The sequence below is a fragment of the Falco biarmicus genome, chromosome 4, assembly GCF_023638135.1.
Source record: "Falco biarmicus isolate bFalBia1 chromosome 4, bFalBia1.pri, whole genome shotgun sequence".
NCBI lineage: Eukaryota > Metazoa > Chordata > Aves > Falconiformes > Falconidae > Falco > Falco biarmicus.
Genome location: NC_079291.1, coordinates 1261994 through 1278166, shown reverse-complemented (window position 1 = coordinate 1278166; position 16173 = coordinate 1261994). Strand labels below are relative to the sequence as shown.

Here is a 16173-nt window from a genome sequence, read left to right as displayed (position 1 = left end):
CTCTGGTGCTTTTATTTCCATGGGACAAAGCACCCCTTCAAGAATCTTTGGGTGAAGACGATCTGGTGAAGCAGAGGAAGGTGGCTCGGTTCTCTGTTCCTGCTTTACATGGATATGTAAAGGAGGACCCTGGGAAAGCCTTGCACAGTGCTTTTTGTGGTACGGCAAGGAAGATGCAGCTCCAAGTAGCACAGGGAATGCGTGAGCTGCTGCTTAGTCTGCTGGCCAGGAGTTCCTCAAATGTACTTTTTCCTAACACTGGCTGCCAGTGTGATGGTCTTCGGATGGTGGAAATGTGACCCTGTAGAAAGGCGGTGATGTGTGAGTCCTTTCCTCTGATTGTACTGTGGCACCAGCAGACCATTCTGCTGGCTCTTTGAGGTTGCTTTGTTCAGGATACACTCAGCTATACTTTGGCTGTGAGTAATGCAGAGGCTATTCTACTTTTCTTTTATACGTCCTGATTCACAGAACTGATAAGCATGCTTATGTTCACATTGTGTCCTTTTGCTTCTCTCTTATGTGTTCTAATGAGTATTTCTTTAAAATTAGCTATAGTGCTACCACTGCTGTCTTCAGTGAGGGGTGAGGTACTCGTCTGGGTTTATTTCAGATTCTGCAGATGTGGGCTGTAGTTACTGCCTCATGTACGTATTGAAACAGCCTTAAAAAAAGTCATCCCCAACTTTAAAACCAAAAGACCTCAGTTTTAAAATAAAAGCTTATAAACAGTTGAATAGGATAGATGCTTCATAGGGTTTCACTAGACTGTGCCAACTACAGTTAAACCCTTACTGTGATCTTCTGATACATATTTTCTGGACTATCCCCATATCAGGTGGATGGTGAGACAACCCTCAAACAGTTCCTCTGGAGGAGTAATCTTCCTTACAGCACCTGATGTACAGAGAGCTTGTTAAAATCATAGCAAGTTCATTCTCAGTGTCAAGAGATACATCTTATGCAGGCATATATGTTCAACTTCATAATATACAATTCACCTCAGATCCCTGCACTGCTGTAATACTATGGACTTCTTTTTTTCCACTGCACACATTTTGCATGCTAATTTAGACTAGTGCTTCTTTGTGTGTGTGTGTGCATATGCCTTTGAATATGGGAATAAGATTAACTAGGATATAGACATCATATGGTGGGACTTCTGTTGGGATGCAAAACTAGATAATAGTTGCAAATGCAATTAAAGGTTAATTCATTCAGATAATTTAATCGGATGTAAAACCAGAAAAGCCTTCTAATCCTTTGACTCAAAATGTGATTGGTTTTTTTTTCCTGTTGAAAGAATAGTACCTGCCTTGTAAAGGAAAAAGGAACTGTGCCTTTTTAACTCTTTAAAGGCCTCCTGATGCATACAAGGAACAAAACTTTATGCTTTAAATGCCATGTCAACTTTTGCTGGAGTTTTTTTTTTTTCTGAGGGCTGGGAAATTATAAGGATTAGTGACCTCACGTGGGACAAGAGACTGATGTGGGACAAATTGAAGGAAGGTTTGTTGTTTGTTTATTTAGTTAGGCTGCCTAAAATAGTTTTTTTCATATATACTTTCTTCACAAAAGATTTAGTGCAACACAGCTTAATACTTCCTTTTTCTATGAATTTGCATGGGTTATCATCACAGAGAGTATTAATCTCACGAGAGTAGCTTGTAAAATTTTGTGGCTTTTTGCTTAAAATGAGTTTGCACATCTGTATTCTAAGCCTGAGGGGAGGTGCAGGAATCACCTGTGCAGGCCATGTCTTATCTCGCCCATGTTATCTGAAAAATAAATGATGAATGCAGAGCATCCTTGTAAGGACCAGTTCTATTAATGACATTTTCAAATTTCTCTTGTTGGAGCGAAGTCCTACCCTTCAAAACTGAAGACCAACATGAGAAAACTCCCTGGAACCAGCTGGAAAATTTCAAGAGGTAAAGAAACCCCCAGCCCTCACACAGAGGGATCAAACATCCACAGCAGTAGGAATAAGGACATGTAGAGTTAACAGAGTTAAGTGAGTAAATTTACAGCATGTAAATTCAGAATAATGCAGCATTGTGACATATCTGTGTACTTTAGTGATATCAAATGTGTACAAATGTTTGTTAGATGAACAAAGAATGAAAGTAAAGATATATATCAGAAGAAAGGCAGGTAATATATTTAAGGGTAAAGAATATCAGTAAGGAAATCTGCCTCTTCAGGGTGCAAGTCTTGCCTAACTTCAAAGACTGTGTTCTTCTTTTCTTGAACATGAAGGAGGTTCCTATCTAAAGCTGGCTGAACTCTTTCTCTGACCTTGGGGGTGCTGAGCACATCTTTTACTTTCTGAACAGCTTAATGTGCATAAGATATGTCATTTATATTATTTGGTTATGTTCTTATTGTACTAAGTCAAACTTTTATGTGTTCGGTACTTGGCACTTGAGCTGTTTTTCCACGTCCAAAGATTTACAAGGCTCATCTGTGTCTTGCATCTGTGATACTTTCTGGTTCTGTAACTTCTCAGTCTAGTGAAGGCTAAATTTACCTAAGCTGCTTTTAGTGGTTGGTTGTATATGCCAAACTCCTGTCTGTGTTCTAATCCTATTTCATATCTAACGGTTATTGCACACTGCTTCCCATGTTACTCTGTGTGCTAAGTGATCAGGATTGAATGATAGGCATGCGGTGGTTTCTGGCACACTGGTAGAGACTTTTGAACTGCCTTGTTTTCAATTCCCTCCTCAACTCAAAGGTAACAAACCTCTCTTTGGACGTGGAGTGCACTTTAGTTTTCATTTGTTCCTGATTCAACAGCCAGACCAAAGGTTTTCAAGCACACAAAAAGAAAGATGTTATCAGGCTTAGTGTGATCCCATTCTGCAGAGTGTTTGAAGGTGCCCGTAGCAGAGCTCCAAGTAGTGCTGAGGCTCTGCTGAGGGCAGGTCAGGAGTTTCTGGATCTACTTTGCCAAGGAATTGCTTGTGCAATCCAAGGGAACGCGCTCTTTTCTTTGCTTGCCTGTTGAGTGCTTTTTAAGCTCTCTGTGCACTGAGGCCTCGACTGCTTCATGAAACTAAAACAGTTAAACTTTTAATAGTTTTTCTACAGAAAAGTAAATTACAGCTGTTCTTCTGGAGTGGTTAAGAACTCCCACTATCCAGTCCATAGTAGGTTGGCACTGCCTTGTGCCAAGAGCTACTGTCAGTGAAATTTATATTGTCCCCAAGAGGTCACGTAACGGAGTGCTGCCAATACAAACAGCAGCGCTGCAGATTCTCAAACTGGTAAGGTTGTAATACAAGCTTCTTTAACCAGAGCTTGTTCACCCAGCTTGGAGACTGCTCCCACACTTTGAAAACCTTGGAAACAACAAAAGTCGCCAGGTTCATTCATGATTTATTAATGAATTTATCATATTTTATATGATATTTCACGTTTTAAATGTCCTATAGATATTTGAACTTGGAATGGGGCTATCCTGGCTACGTGGCAGAGAACTTGGGTGCTTATAGCCCTTAGCTGGTAGCTGATTTTTACCTGTAGACCTCAAAGCACTTCGCAGAGCCGTCATGGTCATTCCCATCGCGTGGGAAGCGAAACGACTTGCTGAAGGTTGCGACCACACCAGATTTAGGAGTAAAGTTGAGGTACAAAATCTGTGCTTTGTCCAGTAGGTCAGTTGGTCTCTGCAAAATCAGAAAATCAGTTTCTCAGAAACAGAGTAAAGAATTTCAATGTCTTGTACCTGAAGGGAATAATTGTGGTCTACTTCTAGGAATAAGGTTTGGAAAATTACTGGGTGACCCACCTTTTCTGCCGGCAGTGGTAAAAGTGGAGTTATCTGACAGCAGGGACATTAAAAACATACCTTTGCATGCTTGTAAAGCAATTCATGGACTGTTTGTGAGCAGCTCATGCAAAAAAACCCCAACCAAACAAAAATCCAACCGAAAAAAACCAACAAACTAAAAAACGGTTGCCAGAAACATAGGCATTTTTCAAATAGTAAACTAAACTGATGCAATTTACTGTGAGGTATTTTCATAAATCGTAATCAAAGCACTGAATTTTAACTTTGTCTTTTTGTACTTGAAACATTAAATATACTGTAGGTATCAAAACCTATAAAATGTGTTCTTTATTTGCAAATGTCTTCTGAATAAATTAAGATTTTAATAGATTTTCTTATTCAATAATATGTAATTTATATTGACAATGTTAGCTGTATATTGTCAGCATCATTCGTAGCTGATCTGAATATTTGCTGATATTTGTAGTTTTGTTTCTGCATCTGGTTCACTAATATAGCTGCAGCAATACTGGATATTTTTTTTCCTTCTGCTGCTTGTTAACGATTCTTGTGGCAGAGGTGAGCATCTTTGCAGCGGGGTCAGTTCACAGGAAGGCTCCTGCGCCTGTACTAGGGGAAATAAAGGACCTAACCATGCTGATTTTGCCTGGGAGGGAGCATTTGAACTTACATCTACATGATGGCTGGTTGGTAGTGACAGGTGACATGCATCATTTGTTTCATTGATTGTCTGCTTTAAAATTTTTATGATGTTTAATCTTTGAAGAATGTGGCTTCCTGAAGGCTGAGTTCTGGCACCAGTATTAACTGGTAATAATATGGCAGTAATATTGACAGCAGAGGTACATCTGCTCCTCAGCAGCTGAGACCTGGCACATCGGGTAGTGTGATGGGGAGGAGTTTTGGTGAAAGGCTAACTTGGAAATATGTGATTTTAAGAGCCTTTTTTAAACACAGGGTGCATCTAGAAAAGTGTTTCTGGTTGCTCTGCAGATCCACAGACTTTCTCTGCCATGCTTGATGCAGCTGGTAGGAAGAGCAGAATAAAATTGTGTCTGGGAGTGATGGAGCAGGAGAGAATTACAGAATACTTTGGGTTCGAAGGGACCTCCCAGAGGTTGTCCGGTCCAGCCCCTGGTCTGAGCAGGGCTAACTTCAAAGCCAGAGCAGTTGTGCAGGGCCTTGTCTGGTCAAGCTATGAAAACTCCAGGAAGGAGACTGCACAGCCTGGGCATTAGTTCTTGTGTCTGACACATGATTTTCTCATTGAATTTCTTTTTACTAATGCATGCTTGTGAGTCAGGCTGCCCGGCTTGCAGAATGTCTTTGCCAAGTTGATGTGCCATGCTGATTTCTTTTTTTTTTTGGAATGTGTCATGAGAAGGTATTTAGCTGGCAACGAAAGAAATGTGCCAACAGAGGTACTTTGAAAAGCTTTTAAGTATGCAGACAATCCATATTTTCCTACTTCTGACTTCTCTTTTTGCTGTTTTGTTGATGTCTTCATTTAGATCTATCTGAAAAGAAATGGTAACCTGTCACTGGAACATCTTTTAAATTATAGTGTGAAATATCCAGTGTGCATTCTTTTGGAAGTTTCAAATAATGCATTATTAACTTATAATTTGCATCATTAGAAATATTAATTGTTGCCTAAAACATTGTACACTAAAAAAACACACCCATCTGCTCCTGTGTGCTACCCTCCAGATGAAAACTAAACCAGATGCTGATGGGCAGGAACATGATGGTAGATTACAAAGACCATAATCTATTTATTAGATGCTGAGATTGAAAGAGAAATAAATGCAGCAATATTGCTGATTTTTTTGTGGTGGGAGTCTGTATAGTGCCTATTTTGTACTGAAAAAAAGTGAGGATGCTGCTTCCCTGTGAAATGTTGCTGACAGCCAGGAAGAGTGAAGTGCACTAGGAAGCTTTTAAGGTAGCATTAGAAAAGGTACGGCTGAAATGCCAAGCTAGAGCACAAATGTTGCCATAAAGTTAAGTTAATGAAGGAGCATGAATAGTCAATTAAATGTACTCTGCATATTTTAATGTTATGTAAAGCATGATAAAAAGCAGTAAAATTCTGATTCTTCTTTTCATAGTTAATGAACTTTCATTGCAAGCATTGTATTAACATATAGGTTGAAAATGTCCATAATGTTTTATAAGAAAGAGAAGATAAAAATTGTTTAAGCTCTGTTTCTACATTGCACACTACAGCTGTAGCCCATGCAGATTACAGTTGATCTATGGAGTTAATTGATGTACTTATGTGAACATGAAGGTGGGAGGTGAAGTTCCCCATTACTGACACCTTTGAATTTTGTCTTGTCAGTTTTTGTGGGCATAGTTAACTTCCTTTTTATGTTGACAGAGCAGAGACATTGAGGATTTATTAGGCGTGTTTTATGCCATCATTCCTTGGATAGTTTTAATTTAACATAAACAAGTGCTTCCTCTGAGCACAGCTGTCCCTTCCTGCCGCCCTCCATGTCCCACTGCTTTTGCCTGTGCCCCTGCCACCCATCTTGCTAGCGATCATGTTTGCATGGCTCCCCAGTGACCTGGTGGAGGGAAATAACCTGGGTTAAAATAAGCCATTATTTAACAAGCCAGTTTGAAGCTACCAGTCCTTCAGCTCGATTCAGGATATCGCTTCACAGACATGCATGGAAGCACGAAGCAAAAGACTGGTGGGGATGGGAAGATGAAGCAGGAGATGGAGAAAGGACATGACCTGCTTGTCAGCAGCCATGTTTTATGGTCCTTCACTGTGGTGGAGATGCACCATTAGCAAGAGTGTAGCTGTTTCTTTTTTTTTTTTTTTTTTTAGGAATATAAAGTTTCTCTAACCCAGGCATCCCCCTCTGCCAGTTCACCACTCCTCTCTTTCACAGAATAACAGAACGGTCGGGGTTGGAAGGGACCTCTGGAGATCATCTAGTCCAAGCCCCTGCTAAAGCAGGCTCACCCAGAGCAGGTTGCACAGCCGTGTCCAGGCGAGTTTTGAATGTCTCCAGAGGAGATGCCACAACCTCTCCAGGCAGCCTGTGCCAGTTCTCTGTCATTGTCAGAGTAAAGATGTTCCTCATATTCAGATGGAACATCTCATGTTGCAGTTTATGCCCATTGCCCCTTGTCCTGTCACTGATCCCATCCTCTTGACACTCACCCTTAAGATAACTGATTACATTGATGAGATCCCCCCTCAGCCTTCTCCTCTCCAGCTACACAGCCCCAGTTCTGCCAGCCTCTCCTCACCAGGGAGGTGCTCCAGGCCCCTCACCAGCTCCGCAGCCCCCGCTGGGCCCTCCCCAGCAGCTCCCCGTCTCCCGTGACTGGGGAGCCCAGCGCTGGGCCCAGCACTCCCGATGGGCCTCACCAGCCCGAGCAGAGGGGCAGGATCAGCTCCCTGCACCTGCTGGCCACGCTGCCCCTAACGCGCCCCAGGCTCCCACCCGCCTTCTCGGCCACAGGGCCACCGCTGGCCCGCGGGCAACCGGCTGTCCCCCAGCACCGCCCGGCCCTTCCCCGCAGAGCTGCCCCCCAGCAGCCCACCCCCAGCCTGTGCCGGCGCAGGGGCTGTCCCTCCCCAGGGCAGGACCCCGCGCTGGCCCCTGTGGGACCCCATGAGGTCCCCTCCCCCCGGCTCTCCAGCCTGCCCAGGCCTCGCTGAGGGCAGCACGGCCTGCTGGTGTCCCGGCGGTTCCTCCCAGTTTGTGCCATCGGGAGACCTGCCGAGGCTGCGCTCCGTCCCCTCAGGTCACCGATGACCCAGCTGAACAGGACGGGACCCAGCGCTGACCTGGGGCACAGCGCTGGCTACAGGCCCCCGGCTGGGCTCTGCGCCGCTGGTCGCAGCCCCTGAGCTCTGCCCTCAGCCCGCGCTCAGCCCATCACTGCCCACCCGCCTGACCCACGCTCCTGAGCTTGCCCGGGGGCTCTGGTGGGGGACGGTGTCAAGAGCCTGGCTGAGGTCAAGGTAGGCACCATCCACCGCTCCCCTCATCGACCCAGCCAGTCATTCCGCCGTAGGAGGCTGTCAGGTTGCCAGGCATGGCTTCCCCTTGGTCAATCCACGTTGACTGTTCCTGGTGACCTTCTTTTTCTCCACGTGCTTGGAGCTGACCTCCAGGATGAGCTGTTCCATCACCTTTCCAGGGATGGAGGTGAGGCTGACCAGCCCATAGTTTCCTGGGTTCTCCTTCTTGCCCTTTTTGTAGACTGGAGTAACATCAGCTTTCTCTCAAACTGAGTTGTCTTTTGTGTCAGGATGTCACAGTTTTGCTTGAGGGGCAAGATACAGACAGAGGAGGTTTGGGCCTGTGGTATTGTGTTCCTGAAGCTGGATTTATCCAGGGATTTTCTACCAGGGTGTTTCTTTGGTAGGTCTGGGGAAGAGTGAGGAGAGCAACCAGCCAGTCCTGTCATATTGTCTTCTCTGATACTGTTTTCTATACTTACCTTCTTTTGGGTAAAGAAAAGGGCATTGCAAACAAAATTTGCTCTTGTGCACTAAATTACCCTTCTTGCCAGGCTATGGAGACTTTAATATTATGCCAGGTTAACTAAGAGGGTTTTTTGAAGCGTAAACCCATTCATCCGTATTTAGTTTGGTAGGTACTGGAAAATACAGAAATGCTTCTAAATGCATTGCTTTCCTGACCGTCATTGTCTCAGAAATAATTGTTTAAACCTAAAGAGCACTGCTTGTTGTTAAAGCAGCCATTTTCTTTGCAGATCCCTTTCTGTTTTGGGAGGGGTAAGAATGAACCATGAGTTGTGGGTATCCCTTTTTGAAACTAACTTATTTTGCAGGTTCTTTTTATACAAAGAACAGGCAGGAATACACTCTTCAGTTTCCTTCCGTAATGACCCATTTGGGTTTCTCCAGAGGGCTTTGCAGGCTCACCTGAGAACCCTACGCTGCAAGCTCTGCTGAATGCAGGTTTCTCTTTTTACAGCTTTTTGACCTTTTTGTGCTACACCTAAGTATACGACATTTAAGATGATCAGGGAAAAATCTTTCCTTTATAAAGAAGATTATTTATAAATGATTCTTTATAATAGTTTTATATTGAATCCTAAATAAATATTAATGGAGAGAACTGTTCCACTGGTTGTTCTTTGTTATCCATGATTTCTGACAGCAGATTTCAAGAGGAGCAGTGGGAGAAGGTTGGTTGTTATGAATATTATTTGGCAGAAAGTCAGGCGTATTCTATGGTTTCATATGAATGATATCTGCTGAAAGTCAGCTAGCTTTCCAACCAACTCTGCTTGCTGTGCCTTAGCAACCATGAGGAAAAATCTGCTGCCACATGGAAACGGATTTGGATTCATGACAACACTCCCTATATCCAGCCGCCCTGAAATGCTACAATGGCAGCATTTCACCTACTAAACACGGCACCCATGTCTTATTTCTGCTTAAACCTTCTATAATACAAAATGCAAAAATTTGAAGGTAGCAAAGTGATAAGCCAAACTGTTCAGTAATTTTCTCTCCCTTCCCCCGCTCCTTGCTGGGCATGAGTAAGCACTGGGAATAAATGAGCATTTACTCCTGCAGAAATTGCTGCCTTCTTGTGTTTCAGGTTGAGGAGGGTGTGCTGGACAGGTATAGCCCAGGTTTGTTGCAGGATTCGTGTTCAGATCGGGGCTGGAGTGGAAACTCTCTTAATTGTTGTTGCTGCTTGCTTTCAGCAACTCTGGCAAATCTTTCTGAAGAAAAAACCCACAGGGTTCCATCAGTCTAACAGTTGCAGTAGTTTCTGTTACAGCATTATCATTGTCATGGTTTGTAATGAGAGAAAGAAATCTGTCTAGGACAAAAATAATTACTTTTTGATTTCTGCATGGAGTGGGACAGAAGCCTGAGGGAAATTAAGTAAATACCTCTGGTGGATTTTTTTAATTTTTCCTGAGCCACTGTATTGTTAGTGTTGAGTGATCAGTAAAGAGAGAAAAGCACAAATGGATGATTGTTTTTGAGAGTGAATTTGGATTCAGCTGTATTTGTGATCCTTTTCCGTACTCTGTCTCTCATGGTTGGAACGTGAGAAGTTTCCAACATGAATACTGGTGAAAGTGTGTTTTGGGCTTGGGTGCTTAAATGCTTGTTGGAAAGCTGTCTGAATATATAATTTCCTTTGTGGTCACATTAGCCAATTTAGGATTCAGGTGTTGAGTAGTTACAGAAATCCCCCTGTCGGGGAATAGAAATGATCTCATTACCAGGTAGTCTGTGCTACACGATGTGCATTTCAAAATGAGATGATTTTTTTTCAGGCTATTTATATTTAGGGAATAAGCCCTGACAGAGCACAACACTGAAGCATTTGCTTAATTTAAGTATACTGAGTAATCCAATTTGGAATGCACAAGTACTATGCTGAATTCTTTAGGGGCACAGTGATAGTGCCCTGAAACTATGAACAGTTGTTTTTTCATGTATTTGTACACAAAAATGTTCCTAGAACTGTTCAGCAGCATAGAGCCGATCATGGTCAAGTTTGCAAATCAAGCCTTGATCAAACAGAGAAATATTGGTGACTGTGTTGTAAACTGAAAACAGGTAAATTTTCATGACATTATGCTCAATTTTTGGTAATGCAACCAGTTAAAAACCTGATTATTTGAAAAACTTGGAGGGGAATCTTAAACAATTTACTGGGGTGCAGGAAGAGCCCTGATCCTGCCTTTTCTTGTTCCTTTTAGTTTTAACGTAAATCCCACTGTAAAAGATTTAGAAAAAGGAATACTCTTGATTAATAAAAAAAATTTTTCACTTCCCTATTTTTAACACATTTTGACTTCTTTTTTTCTTGCTAACTGCACAGGCATATGATAAGCTCTTAGAAGAAAGGCAAAACATTTGCATCCCATATTTGAAATTATTACTGTCCTACAATTTCTATGGCCTCTTCTTTAGTGTCGAAGTGTAACTTCTAGCATAGACAGGTTGCTGACTGCTACCACTGTACTAAAAACCCACCTGAGGAAAGCACTTGAATTGGAGCTCCAAGCACTCTTGCTTTATTTCTTTCTGAGCATGATGGTGATTAAATTGCTAGCAGATGTATGGAGTGTTGCTGATGCTACTGTGACTGCAGTGCTGGCAATGGCAGAAATATCAACAGTTGTTGGAACAGCTTGGGCAGGAGGCAAAGCATGAGAAACTAGTGGACAAGTCATCCTCAGAAGTTGGGATGAGGCCAAAGGAAAATCCCAGACCTAAAAACAATGAGAAAATTCAAATATATCTCCAAAAGGTATGATTGAAAACATGCTCCATAGTATCTTCAGCCCCTGACTAGAACATTAACCAGGTTGTAGTAAATGCATAGGGAGTTGCTGCGGTGGAGCCAGTTCAGTACTCTGCTGAGTAAAGAATTAAGTCAGCATCTCACAGTAAGATACAAATTGATCTTTCTAAAGGAGACCAAAAAGTGCCTGTATTAGTACACTTTGCTTTGTTGTCTGGCAATTTCTTTCCAAACCTTTCAAAAATCTGTTTATGCTCAGATATTGGAATATTACCATCAATATCTTTGCATGCTTAGCTTTAAATAATGGCAGAGGTTCTCAACTTGTTTAAAAATGCTTGTCCAGTTGAAGCAATACTAATGTAAACCCAGATACAGACCTTGCATAGTAGTATCAGTCATTGAATTAGCTACTGCTTTTAAAAATCTAGCTGGATTATTTGATTCTTTAGCTAATAATTCCATGAGCTGGAATTGTTAGCCAAAGAGTGGCTGGTATGGACTGTAAAGGAGTATTTCTTTCTGTTTTCCTGGTTGTTTTAAATTACTTGCTGGTCACTTCATTCTGATCCTTCCATTCTTTTAGCACCATTGCTCTGCTCCCTGGGTTTATAGTGGTTTTAAATACCACACTAAACTCCTTTATAATATTTCCCAGTTTCAGACTAAATTATCTGTGATGTATTCAGATTTGAATCCTAGCAGACCTATTCCAAAACCACTTCCTGGGCCACCTGTTCCAGCTGTCCTCTCCTGTCACATGCAAGTTGTGTCCCCAAGCTAGGATGCTGTCCGTGTGCCACATTCATACTTCACACTCCTGATTGCCCAGCCCAAGACACCAGCTCCTTGCTTCTTTGTTCCTGCATCACCAGCAGGGAAGCTGAGGCTACCTGTGCACACCTGCCCATGTACAATAGGAAAGCCCTTCTGGAGGACACCCAGAGTTCTGGATCTGCTCCACATATGGTCTCCTATCCCAGGACCATAAGTGCTACCACATGCCCATCTCCTTCCTGACACATGGTTTGGCAAAGCTTCTCCTCAAGCTGGTGAAGAGGCACAGGGAGATGCTGGCGTGGCAGCGCCTTGAAAACAGCACTTGGTGTGGGCAGCAATAGCTATTCCAAGGTAGTTTTCGTAAGAGATGGGTTTTTTGCTTGGTGACTAATTAATTTGCTTTAAAAGCACATTTTGGCTCATCCTGACGAGTATTTTTTGCAAATGTATTTTGAATTGGTGTGTGCTTCTCAAAATAATTTTGGAGGAGCAGCCTGTATTTACTAATACCTTTAGGGAGGAGTGGTGCTTCCCCCTACACAGGGCCCAAAGGTTGGGGTATTCAAACAAAACCTGGACCCCTGATCCACTCTCTCTTCTTCCTCTCTCTGGAAGGGGAATGCTCAGTTTGCTCCAACAGCCAAAGTAGAGTCTGCTGAACCTCTGAGGTGCACTCAGTAGCTAAATATTTATTGAGGCAAATTAAAAAGGAGAAAAAAAAAAAAAAAAAAAAAGGAAAAGGGGACCTACCTTGGTAGCTAGGATGTATAATCCTAAAATTTTTTGTCAATTTCAGCCTAACTGCAGTGTTTCAGCATTACACAGGCTGCACTACCATCAACAGGAAAGATTATTTTCTACTTCTACTTTTATTTTCTCCTATGCAATTTCCATATTCTTATGTTTGTAGAAATTTTGGGGGTGTAGATTCCTGTGTGGCAGGCTCAATGTACTCTTCTGGGCTCTCCAATGTTTAATGCTTGCTCCAGGCTGATGTGCCACTGACAGAAGCCGTTGTACTGTCTTCCCTCCTCCCATTCCAGGGCTGTGAATTCCTCCCTCTCCCCTGCACCAGAGCTAGCCCTGTGTGGTCTGAAGGATAAAGTTGAAGCTTTTTTTTTTCTCTCAGCTACTTTTCAGCCTCATTCACCTTTTGCAGACTCCTTGCAATTTCTTCCTAATATGTAATCTAAATCTATCCTCTTTCAGTTTAAAACCTTTACCCCTTGCACTATCACTACACTCCCTTATAAATGTTCCTCCCCATCTTTCCTTCAGGCCCCCTTTAGGTACTGGACGGCTGCTATAAGGTCTCCCCAGGGCTTTCTCTGCTCCAGGCAGAGTTCCCAGCTCTCTCACCCTGTCTTCATAGTGGAGGAGCTCCAGCCCTCTGATCATCTTTGTGGCCCTCCTCCAGACCCACTCAAGCAGGTCCATGTCTTTTCCTGTGCTGGGGCCCCCAAAGCTGGATGCAGTACTCCAGGTAGGGTCTCATGAGAGTGGGGTAGAGGGGGAGAGTCACCTCCTTTGACCTACTGGCCACACTTCTTTTGATGCAGCCCAGGATGCAATTGGCTTTCTGAGCTGTGAGCACACATTGTCAGCTCATACTCAGTTTTTATCCGTCAATACCCCCAGGTCCTTCTCTGTAGAGCTGCTCTTAATCCACTCATCACCCAGCCTGTATCCATGTTTGGGATTGCCCCAGCCCAGGTGCAGGATGTCACACTTGGCCTTGTTGAACTTCATGAGGTTCACATAGGCCCATCTCTGCAACCTGAGTCAAGGTCTCTCTGGATGACATCCTCTTTAGATTGTAAATCACACCACTCAGCTTGGTGTCGTCTGCAAACTTGCTGAGGGTGCACTCAATCCAACTGTCCATGACCCCAACAAATAATTTAAATAATACTGGTCCTGGACCCCTGAGGGACACCACTCATCACTGGTCTTCACCCATCAAGCTGTTGACTGCAGCTCTTTTGAGTGTAATTATCCAGCCAATTCTGTACCCACTGAGTGGTCCATCGAATCCATAACTCTCCATTTTAGAGGCAAGGATGTGTGTGGGACAGTATGAAATGCTTTGCACAAGTCCAGATAGATGGTGTCAATCACTCTTCCCTTACCTACCAATGCTGTAACCCTGTTGTAGAAGGCCACCAAATTTGTCCTTTTTGCTGAGTTCAAGCTTGTGCTGTCATGTAACTGCAAGCTGCAGTAGCAGTATTTTCCCTGGCTGAGGCTTAGCCATCCTCTGAACACTGGGGACTGGGCCAGTGCAATGCCAGCGGCTGTAGTTCCCACCGGCATTGCTGGAATTAGCTTGCTGATGACAATGTTGTTGGTGCCAGCCAGGGAATGGGGCAGGGAGGGGGGAAATCGATGTATGAGCTTCGACTGTGCTGCTGCAGTGAGTGAGGCTTGTTGAATGAAAGACTTGGACAGAAACCAAGTGAAGTGGTGGTATGTAGGGCTGCTGCAGAACAGAGGTGTTTGTAATGTGCTGGTGAGGAAAAGCAAGTGGGATCTGAGGCAGCGTTGTGCTCTTGCAGCATCTTTGTTGGTTATGCAAAAGGGGAATTAAACTCTTGTGTTACAGTATTTCCATATGGAGCTACTGTTACACGTGGACCTGCCCTAACGTTTGTGATGAGTGTGGAAGGGTAAACAGCGTTAAGTGCTTCTGTTGTTCCTTGTCACTTCCCTTTTCTATAAATACAGTAACAAGAATATAGGGGTGGAGGGGAAAGCAGGTGGCATTGCTGCGATATGGATGCTGTAATTGTAATTCTTACAGGGTATGAAGAATGATTTTGTTTTTATGATTACAATATACCAAGTGTGAATTGGATCCTTCTCAAAGTGAGGAGCTAATTACACTGCCTACAAGTTGGAATAATGCGAGGGAGCATCACACAATCTTCCCATTGTGCTGCCAGTGCACCTGCACAATGTCTTCTGTTACACTTCCAGACTTCTTTCAGGCAATGTTTATTTGTGTCTTCTAGTACGAGAAGTTGCCAGTAAGCATCAGAGTAGACAATGTTTTGTCTTTTAATATTGACAAAATATGACAGTATTATGGTGAGTAGAGGCGAGTTACCCAGGCTCTTGTAGAGATGTTTATTCTGTCTGCTTGCCTTCCAGAGGTCTGGTTCACTGTTAATTTTATAACTTTAAATCCCCAATCTTTATTGATCAGCAATAAGGTTTTGCCATTTGTATTTCCTTGCTGTGAACAGTTAGATGTAATTTTCTTTTCTATCTCCTCAAACAGGAGTCCTCTCTAATTTCATTGAGTGATCAGTTATTTTCATGTTACGTAAAACATGACACAGAAAGTCTGTTTTTTTCTCTGTGCTATTTCATTATTTTATATAATAACATTATATCTCCTGTACTCTCTCCTATGTAATGTAAATAGTCACAGTCTCTTCTGTCTCTTCTCATATGAAAATGTATCCAAATCCCTTATTATTCCTACTACTATTATTGTCTGAATCCCCTGTAACACTGAAGCGTTCTTTTTTTGAGATGCTGTGTGGCATGTGGCATGGCAAAGATAATGCTGATCTGCATTACAGCAAAGTTTACCTCCCCACTGGTCACCATTTTATTCCTCATTTATCCTATTTTTTTTTTTAACTACAGTTAAGAATTTCATTTATAAGAGAGGTCTTCCTTGAGAAGTGTTCTGTGATGCTGAAGTGTCTTTACTGAATTGATAAAGTTTGCTTTAAGAGGTATTAGAGCATGTGTAATTACATTTTCTACCTCTAGTGCATGCTGCTTTTAATGTTGACCTCATCGTCTTTTCACCTAGTTTTTTTTAGGTTTAACTTGAAATTCTTCACTGTCATTTCTGGTCTTTCCTGACCCAAATAATTGTGTGTTGTCTACAGACTTTGCCACCTCATTGCTCGTCTCTTTTCCAGATCAAGAATAAATGTAGCAAACAACACAGAACTGAGTTTACCAAATCTTTTTGCTGATGTTAAAATACTATTTGGAGACTTAAGTTAGACTACTCAGATGATTTGATAAATTCTTTTTATTTAGATTTCAATAGCTAAATGGACTAGATTGCTGCTACTTTTTTTTCCCTACAAAAAAATGGAAAAACCCTAAAGATCTACCAAATTGTCTTACAGACCCTGTCCAGAAGAATTTCAAATCCCTATTTGGAAACTCCTTCAAACAAGGTACTTGTCAAGCTTCTTTTTAATTCCATTTAACCAAACAGCATATTAGGAATCTTTTTGTGTTGGTTCAGCCTCTTAATCATAGCTTTGAAGACATATGTGAATATGGCCTGCA

The 16173-nt window shown here is 42.5% G+C and overlaps 1 protein-coding gene across 2 annotated transcripts in view; it reads left to right on the top strand.

The window, feature by feature from the left end:
* RAPGEF5 (Rap guanine nucleotide exchange factor 5) overlaps nt 1-16173 on the top strand; it is a 162697-nt gene that overhangs the window by 14438 nt on the left and 132086 nt on the right. For both annotated transcript variants that reach the window (XM_056335689.1, XM_056335686.1), the window contains exon 2: nt 16008-16058. In XM_056335689.1, coding sequence (XP_056191664.1) covers nt 16008-16058 — 51 coding nt within the window. The remainder of the gene's footprint in view (nt 1-16007; nt 16059-16173) is intronic.